The sequence below is a fragment of the Silene latifolia genome, unplaced genomic scaffold, assembly GCF_048544455.1.
Source record: "Silene latifolia isolate original U9 population unplaced genomic scaffold, ASM4854445v1 scaffold_79, whole genome shotgun sequence".
Lineage (NCBI taxonomy): Eukaryota > Viridiplantae > Streptophyta > Magnoliopsida > Caryophyllales > Caryophyllaceae > Silene > Silene latifolia.
The window spans coordinates 3022049-3040893 of record NW_027413701.1 but is presented as its reverse complement, the minus strand read 5'-3'; the positions used below and the strand labels follow the sequence as shown (position 1 = coordinate 3040893).

Below are 18845 nucleotides of genomic sequence, written 5' to 3'. Positions count from 1 at the left end.
ATTCATACTCAATATATTATATATAAAAGCTGAATTTGTTTATAATGTTTTTTTATTTTTTCTTGAAGTTTAAATTGGAATAAGGGGTTAAGAGTCGCTGTCTTATTTTGTACACCATCTCAGATATCACTCGCTTTTCCTCTTGACACGTCACAAATATGATTAGAACGGAGGGAGGACTATCTTATTTTTAGTGATATGTCAAAAGGGGAAGCGGGTTGGGACACATGTTCTAGTTGTAGGAGGAAGAGGGCTTGTTAATGAATGAGTACAGACGGGGAAAGTGATAAATCACCCGTCGATCTAGTGCACAAACATGATTATCACTTATTTGTGCTAGCATCTTTCAGGTAGATTCCTGTAAAGACCATGAGACCATCAAAGAAACATGGTAATCATGTAGGAGACCTAATAAGTCGGAATTGTTTGGATCGGCTAAGTAGTTTACCTGATGATATTCTTGGTCACATGCTTTCATTTCTGCCAACAAGGTCTGCTGTGAGCACTAGTATTCTATCAACCAGATGGAGATACCTTTTTTCATTGACGACTTGTCTGTCTTTTGATGATGCACCATGTTCTGGTAAGCCGGGTACAAACGGCAGAGTAAAAGCAACTAGAATATTTAAGAAGTTTGTCAATAAATTGCTGAAATTGCACAAAATCTCACCAATACAGAAATTTAGTCTAGTCTGTCAAAACACCTATGATGCTTCAGTTTTGAATCGATGGTTTAGTTTTGCGTTACAAAAGGGCGTTCAAGAGCTTCATTACCAGCTATGTATCCAAACTGACTGCCCGCCTGATTCTGATGGCTTCTTCATGAGTGAAACACTAGTGAGTTTGAAGATGATAGGTCGTTGGTACTATGCTATCAAAATTCCAATATCAGCATGGTTGCCAAAACTGAAGATCCTTCACCTAGATCGCGTTGTGCTCCTTGATTTTGATTCCTTGGAAAGATTGTTTTCTAGCTGTGCATTGCTTGAAGAATTGACTCTCAAAACTTGCGAGTGTGATTATGATGGTCATGTTATTCATCGCACTAGAATGCTCAAAGTTCTAACAATAGAACTTTGTTCTTTTCCCTTGGGTAAATTTGAGATTGACGCCCCTAATCTGACATATTTAACTTATAGTTTAAATATTGGTGTAAACATAGTTCCGTCATGGAAACATTCATACTCTTTTGTCAGAGCAGAGCTAACTTTCGGTGGCAGTACATATGATGATCTTGATAATAACAGGCAATCAGTAAAGTATGATCGTGAACTTCTAAAAGCCGCTGCTTCTAAAGCCACAAAATTATGTTTTAAGATGGACTCAGTACAGGTATATACATATGATTGTATTTCAAGCTTTTTATTACACCATTTCGCCCTGGAATCCCGTCAAGTGAGGGGTAGGGAGGTCTACTCGAATATATGAATCTTTACACATTTGTTAGCAACATATATTGGCTTTTTACGAGTGGCGCATTCTGAGATTGCAATGAGGCCATGCAATGATTTTTCCTCTCAGTTATTTTTACTTGATTTCGTCAAAGGGTAGTGAGTTTTTGGGTTCATTGGAAACGGAAACATATTTTGATCATTCATAATAGTGAAATTCTGTTCATGTTACAGTTTATTCTTACGCTGGATGATGATGATCAGATGCCTGATTTCCCTAGCTTGTCAACATTACACATTGGCAACTTTTCTTATGAGGCGTGGAAATATGTGACTAGCTTGGTCGACAAAGCTCCTCAACTTGAAACTGTCATCTTTGAAACGGTTAGAGCATCAATTGATGTTATAGCTTTGTTCATAATTATTCCATATTCATTTTTAAAATGGTTTTTCAAAACTTTTTTTAGTTTGTTTTCCTCCGGGTACTTTTCTCACTTCACGAATTATTTTACAGGGGTTTCATTGCTGCTACTGTTCGGATCACTATTTTTCAGATGATAACTGCGGTTACTGTGACTCACCGTCACCTTCAGATATACCTCTGAACCCTTTTTCATGGCAGGCCCAATTGATTGAAGTGCATAACTGTTGTGGGCATAAGGTTTCATTGTTGCTTACGGAGCATCTTCTTAGAAATGCAAGTGTCCTGAGGAGGCTGGTCGTCTACACAAACAAAGATCTCGATTTGGAAGTTGAACAGAAAATCAGTGAGGACCTGTTGATGCTTCCAGAGGCTTCAAGAAATTGCAAACTAGAAATGAAATTAAAACCCTCCTTATACTAAACTAGTTTTGTAACTCATGAAATTCTTGGGTTATGTTCATTTTTTTAGTTTCCTGATTTCTCTTCCTGGTTACCATCTGAACCTTTTGTTCGACTTTCTGTATACCGCTTCAATTAATCCTTTTGTTGAAAAGGCTTTTTTAATTTCTTTTTGTAGAAAGCTTTGCTCTTCTTCAATTTCTTTTGATACAGTTTACTGATGCTTATTTTGGTTTTTTGCTAATTTACGTTTTCCTTACTTTTATAGAGTAACTAGTTTTCTTGCCCGTGCGTTGCACGGATATTAAAATAATATGTGATAAATTTCACAATAAAATGGAATATAGACATACAGTACATCGTTCATGTTTAAGATTTTATGTATGTCGCATGATCAACATATAATTACCGTTAACATAATATTGACATAAGAATAAAAGAGTGTTTTTTTTAGGAAAATAAAACCAATATGAAGTTCATATATATATATATGATACTTAGACCGATAGTTTTTAGAATTTGTTCATTAATACCTGTTTGTTTTTCAATTGGTCAAGGAAAACAATAATATTTACTCTACGTAATCAACTCAATGATGCAACAAATCTCCTTCTTTTGAATAACAACCATAATTTAATCATTGTTCGATCAAATTGTAATTATGTAAAAACATTTAGAGGTAGTTAGAATGTTATATCTCCCAGTCAAACTATAGAAGTACGTTTGAATGTGAACAAAATTCCGACACAATACTACATGGCTAAGGCTGCTTATGACCCCTCTCTCTCTCTCTCTCTCTCTCTCTCTCTCTCTCTCTCTCTCTCTCTCTCTCTCTCTATATATATATATATATATATATATATATATATATATATATATATCAATAGTCTTGGCCCCATCTTCTCATTTGAAATAAAATCTTTCACGCAGACTCCTATTTTTCTTCCCTATTCACACACATGATCTAAAACAATCTCATCTCTTGAAAGATCGATCCTTGTCTCCGAAACTTATCTCAAATTTATCCAGCCAAGTGAAAAACTAAACCCCTACTTCTAGAAAAATCCACCATCCAATGGAAACTAACCCTTACTCTCGACAATGTTGTTTTTTAGGAAAATAAAACCAATATGAAGTTTATATATATATATATATATATATATATGATACTTGGGACTGAGAATTTTTAGATTTTGTTCATTAATACCTGTTTGTTTTTCAATTGGTCAAGGAAAACAATAATATCTACTTTGCATAATCAACTCAATGATGCAACAAATATCCTTCTTTAGAATAACAACCATAATTTAATCATTGTTGGGTCAAATGATGTTTACGTAAAAACATTTACAGATAGTTAAATGTTATATCTCCCGGTCAAACTATAGACGTACCTTTGAATGTGAACCAAATTCCAACGCAATACTACATGGTTGGGACTGCTTATGAGTTATGACACCCCCTATAACAATAGTCTTGCCCCCATCTTCTCATTTGAAACAAAATCGTTCACGCAGACCCCTATTTTTCTTTCATATTCACACACATGATCTAAAACAATCTCATCCTAGAAGATCGATCCTTGTCTTCGAAACTTCTCTCAAATTTATCCAACCAAGTGAAAATTTAAACCCCTACTTCTAGAAAAATCCACAATCCAATGGAAATTAATCATTTCTCTCGACAATGTTGTTAGAATTAAGATTTTACTTTTATTTGGAATGATGGGGTCAAAATTAAGTTTATCAATATGATCTTTTGAGGTTTTTGTTATTATTCATGTTATCTATATGTTTTAATGCAAGTGATATTTTGCTGATAAATAACCTTACTTATTATCACTATCTTCGTTAAACTCGTCACCCTCCACAAATGCACCCTCCCTCCGCCCCACTAATTTACCCACAAAATAAAACATCGGCCACTGTGATTAGTTCTTACTACTTGAAACAACCTCCAATCCACTACCACTATCACTACCTTTCTGCCACGTTTTACATCTAAGAAGTCATAAATCACATTCACCTCCATGAAACACCCATCTTTACTCTAGATGATATGGACCCCCGTCTCCCTTATCGAAGACAATTTATTTCTCTTTTAACAAAGAAAAGTTTAAGAAACAATCTTCCCTCTTATCTCTCTCTCTTTCTCTTTCTAGTCTTTTTCTCGTCCCCTTCCCTACCTCCATTCCAGATACTCAAACAAAGTGTTTGGGTACTATGTTTGTAAACTGAATAAGTTTGAATATTATATATATACACGAACTTTGCTATTTATTTCATTTTGCATAAATAAATCTTACTACCTCCATCTCATTTTTATTGTCCATTTTTCTTCAAACTTTATTATCTCATAATTATTATCCCCTTTCTAGATCTAGTAAGGAAAAACTGTAGTCAACCAACTGGTCGCAATCAACCTCATTCCCTTTCAAAACAACCTTTAGCCCACTACTTAATCCCTTCGGTTCACACATAAAACAGTCTAAAATGCAAAGCTTTCATCTCTCTCTTGAAAAGTCCATCTAACTAACAGAAAACTAACTGCTACTTTCTAAACTTCATCATTTTACATTCCGTAAATATTAAGTTGAACATGACAAAAAAATGCAGAAACATAGGTTTTGTTTGATAACGACAGATTGAACATTTTTTTTAGCATTTTGAAAGTTTTTACACTATGTAAATAACAAATGTGCTATTTTGAGTGTTGATCATCGACGGATTGAAATAGTAGATTGTGGTGTAATTTCATGTTTTACATTATGACCTTTAATTAGTACGGAGTATATTATAAGAAAATAAAAATCCAAGTTTTTTTTTTATCTCTGAGGAAATTAAAGATCAAATTTTATCTTTATCATATTTATAATTAATATTCTTCACTTAAAATATATAAACTTAAGCAAGTTCAAATAAGTTAGCTAAAATTATAAATCACAAATTGTATGAAGCAGTGTAATCATTTTTTATTATTGTGAAATAAATGTCATAAACTTCATGAGAATATTAATGCGGTAGAGAACTATAGAAGAGTTGACAAGTACGTGACCCCCTTTTAGGTTTAATTTTTTTCATTTATTTTTATATTTTTGCCTAAAGGTGGTTAAAGCATCGTATTATGCATGACGAATATGTCTCACCCTTCCCCAATTCGTATCTCTCCCTAAATTATAGTGATGATGTTCTCAATTTACAAAAAAAAAAAAAAAAAAAAAAAAAAAAATTATAGCATCAACAATAATTATTTTGCTCCATATAATTAAATAGTACCGTTTTTTATGCATGTAAATTTGTCAGAAGAAAAGCTTGAGAGAGACGGTCTTCACTATGTTAAGGAAAGACTACTCTTATGTGTTTTTCATGACTTTTTTTTAATATTGATCGTTGCTTGAATTGAATCTTAACCTTATCATATTTCTATAATAAGTGCATCTAATTTACCTTCAAGCCTCATTCAAATCTATTTTATTACTCATGGTATCATTTTTACTTTAAATTGTAAAACAATCGCAAAATAAAGTTTTTCAGAACATTTACTCATTTGTCATAATATGATATTTCGATTCGCAAATTAGCATTAACTTTCTTTATCTTTTAATACTCCTTGAAAAATAGATATCAAATTTTGTACTTATCAGTAATTTGTGAATATCTTATTTAAATTTTGATTAATATACTTTTATATAATGACAAATGAATGTAAATAACATAATAATAAATTATCAATAGAAGTTGAAGTGTATTGTGAGGGAAATAACTTTAAACTTAGTAGGAGAAATACATATGACATTTGAAAAATAAACTTCGTATTATGTATAATTAAATATGACATTAGCAATAACAAAAGACGTAAGGGCATATTTCAGCGTTCATTTTACCCTTACATGAGTAAATTCCATGTAGTACGTATTAGACATGCACATTTTTTGTCACAACTCAGTTCGGCCTAGGGCCTTTTAGCCTGATAATACCTCATTTTTTTTAATCGGAAGTTGTTATAAAATTGGATATTATAAATATATCAAAGGTTTTTTTCCTTCTAATTTAATAAAAAGTGAACAACTACTAATGAATAGTTTTTTTAATATTAATAAATTGTTGATAATTAATTTATTTCCTGTTTCTAATTATAAAATTATAAAATAATTAATTAATTCTCATTTCTAATAGGAAAATCATATTCCTAATTATAATAGAAAATTTTTAAATATTATTATCTCCTAATTCTAATAGTATAATTAGGGAAAAAAATCCTTAATAAATTGTTAATTTATTTCCTATTTCTAATAGGAAAATTGTAAAATAATTAATTATTTCTCATTTCTAATAGGAAAATTATATTCCTAATTATAATAGAAAAATTGTAAATAATTAATTATCTCCTAATTCTAATGTTAATAGTATAATTAGAAAAAAAATGCCTCCTTTAGTTATATATATTGATTCCAGTCCTTTTGGTATTGTAATGAGAGTGGAGGGCAAAGTGATAATCTATGCACTGAAACATATATGAACTCGAGAAGTCAGCAGGGAAGGTCCGAAGCCCACTCGAGCACTATAAGCATGCATGACGAGATCTTATATCTATCTATATTATTAAAGGAAGCTTTTTTCGAGCGTTTATAGAGTCTCCAACTTTATGAAATAACTTTCGACCAATGTGTGAGAGTCCAACTTTTAGTGAAACTAATAAAATAACATTACACTCAACCATACATAAAATCTATATAGCTGAAGAATTGTTGATTGAATAAAACTCCCATACAAGTATACAACCTTGTGAATTACGTAAAGCTAAATTCTATCAAGAGCTGGCAGCAAGGCAATATACATGATAAATTCCTAAACTAATACAAACACTACTTCATGCACGGTTGATATAAATACGCCTTCTTTAACCCTTTTATTTATGAAATATATACAAATCCATTTTAATGTTTACTGCATGAATTTTTGTAGCTTTTATCTTTCCGTAAAGTTTGTAATTCATCGTTGCATTGTTGTGCTTGCACTATTTGCATATCTTAATATACACGGATTATACTAATATATATGTCTTATTTTGGTAGGAATGAGATCGCTACAGAACAGGCAGGGCAGCAGGCACAACTATTAGGTTCCCGGAGAATTAAATCATCATCTAAATAGGTCATCCATGGTGCCATGGTTGGTGCCTTGGTGATGACCTTCCTAAGGTAAGACGGTTGTTACAAATGTGTATGGTGGTATGCTGTATTAAGAACATCTACAATCCAAATAGGCATCTTTCATGCTAAGTAAGACGGTTGTTATATACTACTCCCTCCCATTCACAATAAACCTCCCATTTCATTTTGGCACAAATATTAAGGAAACACACTACCCCACCATATAATTAAATTTGAACCACACAAATACACTACCCCACCATACAATTAAATTTGGACCACACAAACACTTACCAAAAAAGGAAATAGGGAGGTTATTGTGAATAGACGGAAAAGGAAATAGGGAGGTTTATTTTGAATGGGAGGGAGTATGAGTTAATGAGTATGCCGAGGGACATTAGTACGTAACAATGTCTTATGGACTGAATATTTACGTATATGATAAACAAAGACTAATTACCTTGCAACGTAACACCATACCTTATTATATAATTTGTGAAATCGATATATCTTAAAAAGGTGTTTTGCACTACCTCAATGTTATGGGGGAGAATCCACATCGTTAGAATACTCTAACTACAAGGAAAATTGGTAAGAGGAAATAGACGCAAAAACGTAGAGAGATTATTTCGGAACTCTATTAAGTGAGAAAATAGACGCAAAAAAGTAGAGAGAGATTATTTCGGAATTCTATTAAGTGAGTAGTTCTCACTTTAAGTCTGTTCTAATTATCCTATTTTTTGTTTTTATGAAGAACTATTATTTCGAAAGATCACAAGAATAACAATTGTAAACTATTTAACTTCCTCTCTTTAAAAGTTTTTTTTCGCTCTAAGCCTCTCATTAAAAGTTGAATTTTGTGACAATATTATTGAGTCTAACTTTTATAAACTGCCTAGATTATTTTTAGTTTAACCAAAATATGCATCATATTTTGGTTTTTTATTGCAAGAGTTTGATTGACGCGTTGAAGGGAAAATCGACTGGACGGAGTGATTTTCATTTGGTTTTAGATGATATTTATCTCTTTTATAACTTTTTTGATTGTATTGTTTGGTCGTTTGTGAGTGGCGCACGAACTTGCTCATTGGGGTTCAATGCATCTTTGTAGGAAGATATGGGTCGGAGAGTTACCTCGTTCGGCTCAAAACTTTGTTAGTATTGATCTTGATATATAAGACAACCCATTTTGGGATTTCAAAAAAAAAATTATGCATCATACAAATAATTAAAATATAAGTAGAAAGGAATATTATAGCTTGGGTGAAATATAAAAAAATCTATAATGTACTCGGATCATATTAACATGGTTGAGTAGAGTTTTTATGTAGAAATCTATGATCCGCTCTTGACCAACCAGATGAGGTAGAGTTTTTATGACTAACTGCATTCTCTATTATAGCTTTATCATCATCTATCTTAATTAGATGCCATGTATATATAAAACACTAACGACTAATGTTTGCCGAGAATAAAAAACTCAAGGAATTTAAATCAGAATGAATGTGTGTATTATATATTGTCGTCTCCCAATCCACCAACTCATCCATACAGGTATATATAGCTTATTTTACGGACTAATGTTAATAAATAATAATGTAATCTAGATCATTGTAAATTAAATTTGTTCGATCAAGCAAGAATCCGTTCTATAATTACAGTCCCACCTTGACCAAGAGCTTTGTTTATCTCTAACGGTCGCTTTATTATTCAAATTTTACCACTTACTGGAAACCAAACACTACAAATATACAAAGTAACTCTATATGATAAAAGTTTTGACTATTGCATGAATTATAATTTAGATTTTCATATGCACGACTAAATGTCGGTATTTACACGTACTAATTTTCAGTAGAATAAGAAAGATACAATTACTTCTGATAGTACATAAGAACTACTGTAAGTGTTTTCAAGGCCATGAACAATGATGATCATCACTAGCCTTTGATATCGTAATTTTGAATATGTGAGTATAGCGAGAACTTTCTTTTTTTAAAAAAAAAAAATGTAGCAATATCTCAATGAAGAGAAGTGAGAATGAGTTTAATTAAAAAAAGTTACAAAAAAATGCTTTTCACAAAAATGTTAGATAATACGCCTTAACATTTAACAATTTATGGAGTACTGCGCCATATACAATAGAATATTACTTCTAGGCCTGTGCATCGCACAGGCATTAAATCTAGTATATATATATAAAACTGGGTTGAAGCGTTATGGATGCGCCACGTGTCAACCCAGCATTAAATACAAGTATTAATTACAACAGAACATTAAATATAAACATAATAAATACTATGTAAATCTCAGTAAAGTATTAATTAAAGTTTAATAAATGTATTATAAAATTACAAACTACAATTACGATAATTTGATATATAAAATTTGGTCATTAACCAAAGATAGATAATCTGCCGGATACATAGAATTGTATCTTTCCAAGCTATATATTCAAAGTAAACGAAAGATTATGTTCAATGGATATATTCCAAGTATTTCATCACATCGAGAATTTCGGAGTATTGAAAAGGTCTTATTAAAATATTAATATCAACATCTCTATAAATTGTCCATATTCGATGTTCAACGCATACCTCCTTTATCGATGCGTACTATAAATATATACAGTAGAATTCTTTTGCTCACACATTCACTCCGCCATTTGTTTCTTCTTGATACTTTTACAAGACAATTTGCAAAGAAATAAAATGTACAGAGTAAGCTTTTTCCAATTGTTCCTCTGCAATTTTTCTTTTGCTTCCTATAAGAAATGATCTCCTTAAAATTTGGAAGTTTGGAAACTGAAGCTCAATCAATCAGATTATGGGTTTGGATGAGTTGAAAAGTCTCAAATTTATACGTACAAATCCTTAGTTGGACAAAGAAATCGGCTCCAACCGCTTCACTACTAGCAAATTAAAAGTGCTTCAAAGAGTCACTTATCCGCCCTATTACCAATCAAAATGGATCCTCTTTATTTCCTCTCATAAAACATTACTATATTATATACTAGATTTTGTGCCCGTGCGTTGCACGGGTTTCAAATTTGACTCTCCTTTAATTGTTGTGGAACTTTTTTACCATTTTAAACGTTGTTCACAATTATAAATTTTCGTTAATACTATTAAAATTGAAGGCAAATAAAACAGTCGAAGGAAATTATAAACATTAACATCATGTTTCAATCAAGTTGGAATTAAAAATAATTAGAGTACCACTTTTGGGTATATATAGGGTTTAGTAACTAATCCTTACTTAAGATGTGTTGTCTTATATTTTCGAGTGAAATGATACTATCCGTCCTAAGGGAAACTAACCGGTAACAGTAAGTCGTAAATTATTGAATTTACTTGAAAAGGGGAAAAATAAAAGAAAATTAATCTGCAAACCCCCAAGTGAATACGTTAGTGTGAGTATGTCCTTTTCATTCCCAAAAACCAATCCCAAATGTATAATCCTCCCCCCAAAAAAATCCCCAATTTCTCATCTTTGTATAATTTGAGTCATTATTAACTACTTTCGAAAAAAAATACACATAAAGATCTTGTTTAATGATAAATTTGTGTAAAACATTTTACACAAGTATTTGTGTTAATAAGAATTCTCATCTTTGTATAATTTGAGTCATTATTAACTACTTTCGAAGAAAAATACACAATTCCAATTTTCTCAATTTGAACTCTCATTTTTCTTATATTTTCTACTATTATATACTCTCAAAGGTCATCAATGCTAAGTCAGTTTTCTCCTCTAATCTTGTTTGCATACATAAATTTGAAGCAGTAGGAATTTAACGTAGCTACACTAATTGATACACGTATTAGTGTCATGTGTAGTTTCATTGTCGATTTTTCTCGTGTTGTTTGCCTCATAGTATATAATAAGATGGTTTCCTTCCTTCTTGTATTGCATCCCTGCATTATTTATTAGTGTATCATTATTTCTTGAGCATGCCCATGGAGTTCTTGTACGGCAAATTTATGCCGTTGGTTTTTTTACGGTTTTATAAATCACGATATTTAAATTTAAATGACTTGAAACTCATTTTTCTTTAAATTTATATAATTATCATTCATCTATTCATGAATATAGACGATTAGATTGACAAAGCTGAGCATTTCATCCATCTTAAAAGTCGAATTCCCGGCTGCAAAACCAGTCGGAGTCCTCGAGTCATCATCATCAGTAATAGAAGCGATCTCATCATCGTCACAATCTTCACTCATCATTCTCAGAACAGATTCAATACCATCATTATCAAAAGGCTGTATCTGTACATACAGAACAGGATAAGCATCTTTCGATACTTTCATAATTGTAATCGGAGCAGTAATCGTCTGCGCATCCTTAATAATCCCGAATTCTGCAAGATTTATACTTGCAGTACCTAACAATTGACCCTTTATCGCCTTATCTTTTTTCGGCCCATACAGGTTGAAATCCAAGTTATTCTTCTGAAAACCCTGAGTATTTTTTCCATGTAAGGTGACAGGAAGCTTAAAAAACTCATTGAACTCGATTTTTCCATCGTCGAAGCCATTCAGGGATGGGACACCAGGAGGTAAGAATCCTGAACTATGCTCTCCATTTTCCCATTGGATTACCCAACGCTAACTGAAAAGAAAAAGTATTATTGTTAATACCATTCAAATACTTACAATCCAAGAAATAGAGAGGATTTTGACTCAAATTATATGTATGGTCTATGTAAATGATTCTTTCATCCCAAGGTAGAAGAAAAAATCAAAAGCTATTATTGTTAATACCATAATCACAATGCACACACTACATACTTATAAATTTGCAAACTATAATCATAAAACATATCAGATTCTATGGCCAGAGAATGAATTTTGAAACTTATAGAGTATATGTGCCAAAAAAGAATTAATAAAGAAATAAAAAAAAACTTAGAGACTACCAAATTACTCGAAAAAAAGTCTTACTTACCGGACCACTTCCACAGTTCCACCAGTTCAAACCATGTTTGTTTGCACATATCTTCCCCTGACACAAATTAAAATTAAAAGATTTGTACTCGTAAATTATAAATACGGTGTATAGAAGAAGTAAAACATACCGTAATATCTGTTGAAATATGCATCGTTGATATTCTGCATTGAAAAAACGTTTAAGTAAAGTGAGTTCAAAAAGATAAAATAACTTGACAATGATAAAAATAAAACAATAATGTGCATACATGACCACACTAACAAAATAACAAATCATAGATAAAGAATGAGGGATAGGCACTAAGAAATCATAGACAAAGAATGGCGGGTAGGAATTGAAGATGTAACTTTTTACTTATATACATATGTCAATTCTCTTTTTATGATTCCAACACAAACTCTAATAAGTTAAGGATAGAGATTCAAATTTAATGTGTTATTTTATCTTTATTGTTATTAATCAAATTAAATTATCTTTTAATTATTTATTTATTTCAAAATAGAAATAGTGTTTTGAAAAACTTGGAGTCTCTAGAATTGCCTGAAAAAAGCCTCTTTTATATATATATATTGATTCAATCCCATTCATTTACTTTTTTATTTCCAAATAAATGTACAACCATTCAGTTACCTTTTTTTTTTCCAAGTAAATGTACAATCATCCGATTGAGTCCATATTTAATCCGGAGAGTACTTGGAGGATGCCCAAAAAGAGAAAATGACACCATTTTGTTTTCAAATATTTTTATCTTCAAAATTAGTTTTATCTTGAACTGTTTTGGTCATTGTTTTCATTTTAAAAGAATATATTGTAATTTATCAAATGGAAAAGTGTTGAAGTGAGGAATCACATGAAAGAAAGAAATATCGGAAATGAAGAAAAACGAGAAATATATTATCGGATATGACAAATAATCAGTAATTTGATTATTTTATAGTATAATGTTTGTTGTGACTTAGTGTAAAGTATCGATGACAACTTGCGAAGTTTACCATCAACGACAAACAGTGATGCGCCAAGCATTATTAACTCACTGCATAATGAGCCAAGTAGCTCAGCAACACGTAAATTTACTAAAAAGTGGTTTGATAACACGTTATTTTACTTGTTTTTAACCCATATTTTATCTCGTATTTGTTCAAATTAATAACACGATTTAGCATTATGTACTTATTTTAGGACTTAGTATCATATTAACTAGTTTACATAATAATGTGTTATTTTATATATTATGTCGGAATTTGTGGTACTGTTTTTGTCGTTTTGTTTTATAGGTACCAAATGGAACGAAAACCGAAATAAACTAGATGGATCAAAGTCTAATTTTTGGTTGGGTGAAATTCACGTGACTAGCTCATGAGCTATGTCCCCTTATTCCCAACTTGATTTTTGTTTGAAGGCTCCATGTGATTGGGCAATAACTCACCATTTCTTGCTCTTTGGCCCAAACAAAAAGAATACCACCAGTCCACTATTCATTGAGCCCGAGAAAAAGGAGAAATGTAAAGGGCAGCTGGATTTTGGTGTATTGGTAGGCAGAAAGACGAAAACAGGAGGGGGGTCCTGAGTGTGGAAGGGTAAGGCAGCCGTCAGATTTTTGGTGTGTTTTCGGCTGAGCAGAAGGCAGAAAGACGGGAGCAGACAATAGGCAGAGAGGAGGATCTCTTCAAAAATCACAAAAATTCACCAATCTTCCCTTTATTGTTCTTAAAATCAAGCTAGTTTATCTTCTCAAGTTACAATAATTGTATGAAGATTTACCTTCTCATTCCTTTTAATACAAGTTTGGTATCATTTATTTTCTCCATTTTTCTTATTGTCATTTAATTATTGTTATGTTTTTAATTAGTTTAAGTACTTTAATTAGTCAAGTTGTAGCCTTTATTACTCTTATTAGGATTAGTGTAAATTTATTCATGTTTAGTTTTGAGATTAGTTGTTAAAGGTTCAATCTTTATCACTTTACTTTGTTTAATACCATGTTTAAAGCAAGTATAAATGTGTCTTGTGTTGGATTGAATATGATTAGTGAGTAATTTATTTACTAGGATGCGATTAGACACTAACATGAGTAATTAACCTAATTAATTCCATTTAAATTAGTTGTCAAGGGGAAATTAGTGGGGTTACCAAAGGGGTTAATTTGTTAATGTTTTATTTGGGAATTTGGTTGATTGTAGACCCTTGTCCACCAATGGAAATTGGTTAGGTCCACAATTGACTATCCATTTACATTCCTTGTCGATTTGGGTTGAACCCGAGAGGGAGAACCTAAAAAGGGTGCCTTTGGGAACCGGTTTGACCTTCACCTTTGGGAAAAGGGTTGGAAAGACGAGGAATCTATCGTAGACTTAATGACCTTGACCAATATTTGTGTTAGGGAGTCCGAGTCACGAACCCGGGAGGGAGGTGAGTCGGGATTGCTAGTGTCCTATTATGAACCCGAGAGGGAGTTAATAGGCGAATTAGAGGCGTTTTCCTCTAACTAAATTACCCCTAGATGACTAATTGACGGAACCAAAAGGTGATTATGAATGTTGGTAGTTTAATCGTGCCCTAGGCTTTCCTTAATTGTTTAACCATTATTCTATTACTTATTACTTAATTTAGTAGTCTTACTTAATTTATTTTTAGTTTGACAATTAGTTTAATATTAATCAACTTCATGATTCACGTAGCTAACTTTTAATCTAAGACAAAACTAGTATTCAAACTTGATCTCCTTGTGGTTCGACCTCGACTACCCTACTACATTAGTTGAGTTATTTGTTTGATTTGGGGAGTGCGACAAACCCACTATCATGGGTGCTATAGTAAATTTATTTAGGAGCATTTTTGTAACTAAAAGTAGGACACGATGCCGCAATTAATAAAACAAGTGTGAATCACTTTTAAAGATACAATGAATATACTTATTAGTTACTTATTATGAAAATAAGTACGTTATTAAAGCGCCACTTTGGATCACACCTAACGATAAAATGGTCGCGAAAAAATACATGAAAAAGTATGAAATAGTGCTCTCAATAACTTACACAGAGGCCGTATCTCCTAATTTTTGTTTTTGCGTAGGATAACACAAGGTTCGTTTTAGAATCATACATAACTAGCTACTGCATATTACGGAGTACTTATAAATAATATTGTATGTATTGTAATTGAAAATATTTTGAAATTAAACTTAAAAACTAAAATTTTAAAAATGTTACTATTTTTTTATAAGTAAATTTTAAATCCCGTGTTCAATTATCCTTTTTTCCTTCAATTTATATAATAATAAAGTATACAAATTGATCGCGCGAAGCATTATTGTGGATGTGTCACGTGTCCTATACAATCTTAATGACAATCATTAATTACAGCTAATCATTTAATATGAACCTAATAAATGTTGTATAAATCTCAGCAAAATATTAATTATTATTTAATAAATTTTATTATAATATTATATTAAATAATTACGAGGATTTGATTCTAAATTTATTAAAAATATATTTTGAAAGAAGTTCTAAAATGTAAATAACAACGTTCATTGCGAAAAATGCTTTCAATTGAGTATAATTTCATTATATTTATTGAAATATTTTGAAATGTAGAGATGATTAAATTGAGTGTCCCGCAATGTTTTACGTTTACGTAAAAAAAATATTTTGAGAAAGTTATAAAATTTAGACCATTAACTCCATTAAGAAAAATATATTTGGAATATAATTTTGTACGAGTATGTATGTAAACAGTGATCGCGAATGCATTTGAATAATAAAAACAAAAGTAATGATTATTAAGTAATACAATATAATTTTCTAAACGATATAAAAAAGTAGAGAACACATTACATTTTTTTAATATCTTCAATTAAATATGTATATGTCAAGTATAAATATTGATTATGACTAACTAAATATTACTTTTAGTTAATTATATGTTATATTTTAAATACTTTGAAGTTAAACCTCAAAGATTATTATTTGTGAAAGTTCAATTTATTTTATTTACAAGTAAAAACTCTTAAACATCATTATATATAATTGTTTAAAAAAATAAAAGGTGCAAATTTCTTATAGATATGTTTGACACATAACACATGCAAGACACAACCAAAATATTTGAATAAGTTGTATTTAGACCATGTATGTTTGATACAAAAATATGTTACGTTATACTTAAAAAGTTAAAAAGTGCATAAAATTATATTCACATCATATTTTTCAAATATTAATTGATTTGGAACATAGTATATCATGAAATGATATAATTTGAAAACTTTATGTTGATTGTTACATTATTTGAACAAATTTTATTTTAATTAATATGATATTTAATCGGCCACAAATTTATTTATAAAACGTTGATCATGCATAATTAATTATAACTTAAGTTTTAATTGAAATTGTATGTATTTTATTTTAAAACATTGAAGTTAAACCTAAAAAAATTATATTTGAGGAAAACTAATTTATTTTTATTTTATTTATAAGTAAAAATATTAAAGATCATATATGAATTATATTATTTTTCTTCAGTTATAATAATAACATTTTAAAACAGGCCGCGCGAAGCGCGGGATACTACCTAGTAGAAAGTAATATCGTGTCTTCTCATGTAAAGCTAAGTAGAGGTACAGTCGCAGTTTACGTTACTGTAATTTTGAAGGGGGTAGGTGATTGGTGGGAGTGTGGGACTAATTTGAGGACGGTGCATGATTAAAAATTGATTGACAAAATTTGCATTTTCTTAACAACCTTGATAGGCTAACTAGTTTTTTGACCCGTGAAATTCACGGGTTGTTCTGTTTGTAGTGTAATAATTTAGTGATTTAATACAATAACATACTACGATCAATTCAATTTACGGTTTTCATGTTTTAAGGGTTGTATAAATTCAATTAGTCTTTTATACAACAGTTTATCAGAAATTAAAATTTCATACATTAGATACACTAAGGCCTTGTTTGGTTGCCTATTTAATTCATGGGAAAATTAAAATCCCATGAATTGTAACCAATGGAGAGTGTTTGGTTGCCATTTTTTGTAAAATGTAGGCATTCAATTTTCCTAGGAGTTTTAAATGCCCTACATGATGGAGGAGTTGGATTACCTACTCCCCCTAGGTAGTTGACAACTCCTAGGAATTCAACTCCTACATCCGCAACCAAACAAGTTTTTCGGATTCACGTGAATTTGTATATAGGAAAATAATTCACGTGAATTGTATTTTCCGGTGTTAATCAAACTCCAAGATGAACCAAACGAGGCCTAAAATATCCATATCAAAACTAAAGTAACTCAATGCAAGCTAAAATGAATTAATAATATAAGTATGGTATTCATATAACCAAATTAAACAAAACTATATTATCAAACAAAGATCCCCAAAGATAGAGCATTCTCACAAATTAGATATCAAAATTTCATCAACAATTCTGAAAATAACAAAAAACACACAATTAGAAATGTTATGACAAAACTAACATTTCATACCCCCATAAAATTGAAGCTAATACAATAATAAATTACGGAACTAAAAATTTTAAAGCAGCGACAACTTGAACAACAATTGGATCATTATTGCCGAATATTTCACCTATTAAACAATATTATACAAAAAATGATATGTCATCCCCTCAAATTTTCCACCTTTTAGCCATATATTTCAACAGTAGGTCTCATGAGAGACCGTGTTTCACTAATTTAGTGGGAGACATAACACGGAAAAAAAAATTCAGTGGGTCCCTCGCCCCATCATGTGAAAGGTCTCTCAATAACGTTATTGAGAGACTGTCTCTCCGGAGTTTTTGTGATATTACAAAATATATATAATAAATGTTCAAAAAATTATTAATCATCCACGATTCCACGTTGATGTCACCAATCTTTAGTTAGTATGTAAAATATAGTTGTTTAAGCAATCTTAGTATTTCATTTCTCCTTATAATCTTCTTTCTTCAATAAATTATACCTATTAAAAAAAAGTAACACAATAATAGTGGAATTTGTTTTATGCAATATTATCGTTATTAACTTAGTTTCACCTTAAGTAATGAAAAAAAAGAGAGAATGATAATCAAATCGTAGAGTGTGAGTATATTTACCTTGGAAGAGCTTAACACAATAAATAATCTTGATAGCACCTAAATGAGAACAAAACAAACACATACGCGAAATTGAAAATGTGATGAACACTTCATAACCCAATGAAACTTCCAATAAAAAAATAAAAAAATTAGTTAATAATATCGGTGACACATACCATTCTACTAACGATAGAGATAAAAAAATTTTGCTTACAAATTTTGCCTTCCATAAAAAATATATAAACAATTGAGGATGCGTTTTATGGCTATTAAATATTATTTTTTCATTATTATCAAATTTAATATAGGTATAAATAAAGATCAAGTTCATGATTTTTGAGCATCCATTTTTCATTATTATGAAGTTTAATATAAACATAAATATCGGAAAATGAGAAATGATATGTAAAAGATTTGCATTATTATTATTATTATTTTATTTTATTTTTCT

At 30.6% G+C, this 18845-nt stretch overlaps 1 protein-coding gene and 2 long non-coding RNA genes across 3 annotated transcripts; 2 read left to right on the top strand and 1 right to left on the bottom strand.

Annotated features, from left to right (window-relative positions):
- The first annotated feature begins 369 nt into the window (after positions 1-369).
- LOC141640434 (F-box/LRR-repeat protein At3g59190-like) lies at positions 370-2235 on the top strand. Its single transcript, XM_074449238.1, has 3 exons — positions 370-1332; positions 1626-1775; positions 1906-2235. Exons 1-3 carry the CDS (start codon positions 370-372, stop codon positions 2233-2235), a joined length of 1443 nt encoding a protein of 480 aa, XP_074305339.1.
- Positions 2236-7044: 4809 nt separating this feature from the next.
- LOC141640367 (uncharacterized) lies at positions 7045-14125 on the top strand. Its single transcript, XR_012542977.1, has 2 exons — positions 7045-7413; positions 11854-14125. It is a non-coding gene; the product is annotated as an uncharacterized LOC141640367 (long non-coding RNA).
- LOC141640368 (uncharacterized) lies at positions 11458-13501 on the bottom strand. Its single transcript, XR_012542978.1, has 2 exons — positions 12449-13501; positions 11458-12375 (listed from the first exon to the last, which is right to left on the bottom strand). It is a non-coding gene; the product is annotated as an uncharacterized LOC141640368 (long non-coding RNA).
- Positions 14126-18845: the final 4720 nt, after the last annotated feature.

Bases quoted from the DNA above. Each gene is read 5' to 3' on its own strand.
- LOC141640434 (XM_074449238.1), top strand. From the start codon at position 370: ATGAGACCATCAAAGAAACATGGTAATCATGTAGGAGACCTAATAAGT. The intron at 1,333-1,625 runs GTATATACATAT...TTCATGTTACAG, and splicing joins TTAAGATGGACTCAGTACAG to TTTATTCTTACGCTGGATGA. The intron at 1,776-1,905 runs GTTAGAGCATCA...ATTATTTTACAG, and splicing joins AAACTGTCATCTTTGAAACG to GGGTTTCATTGCTGCTACTG.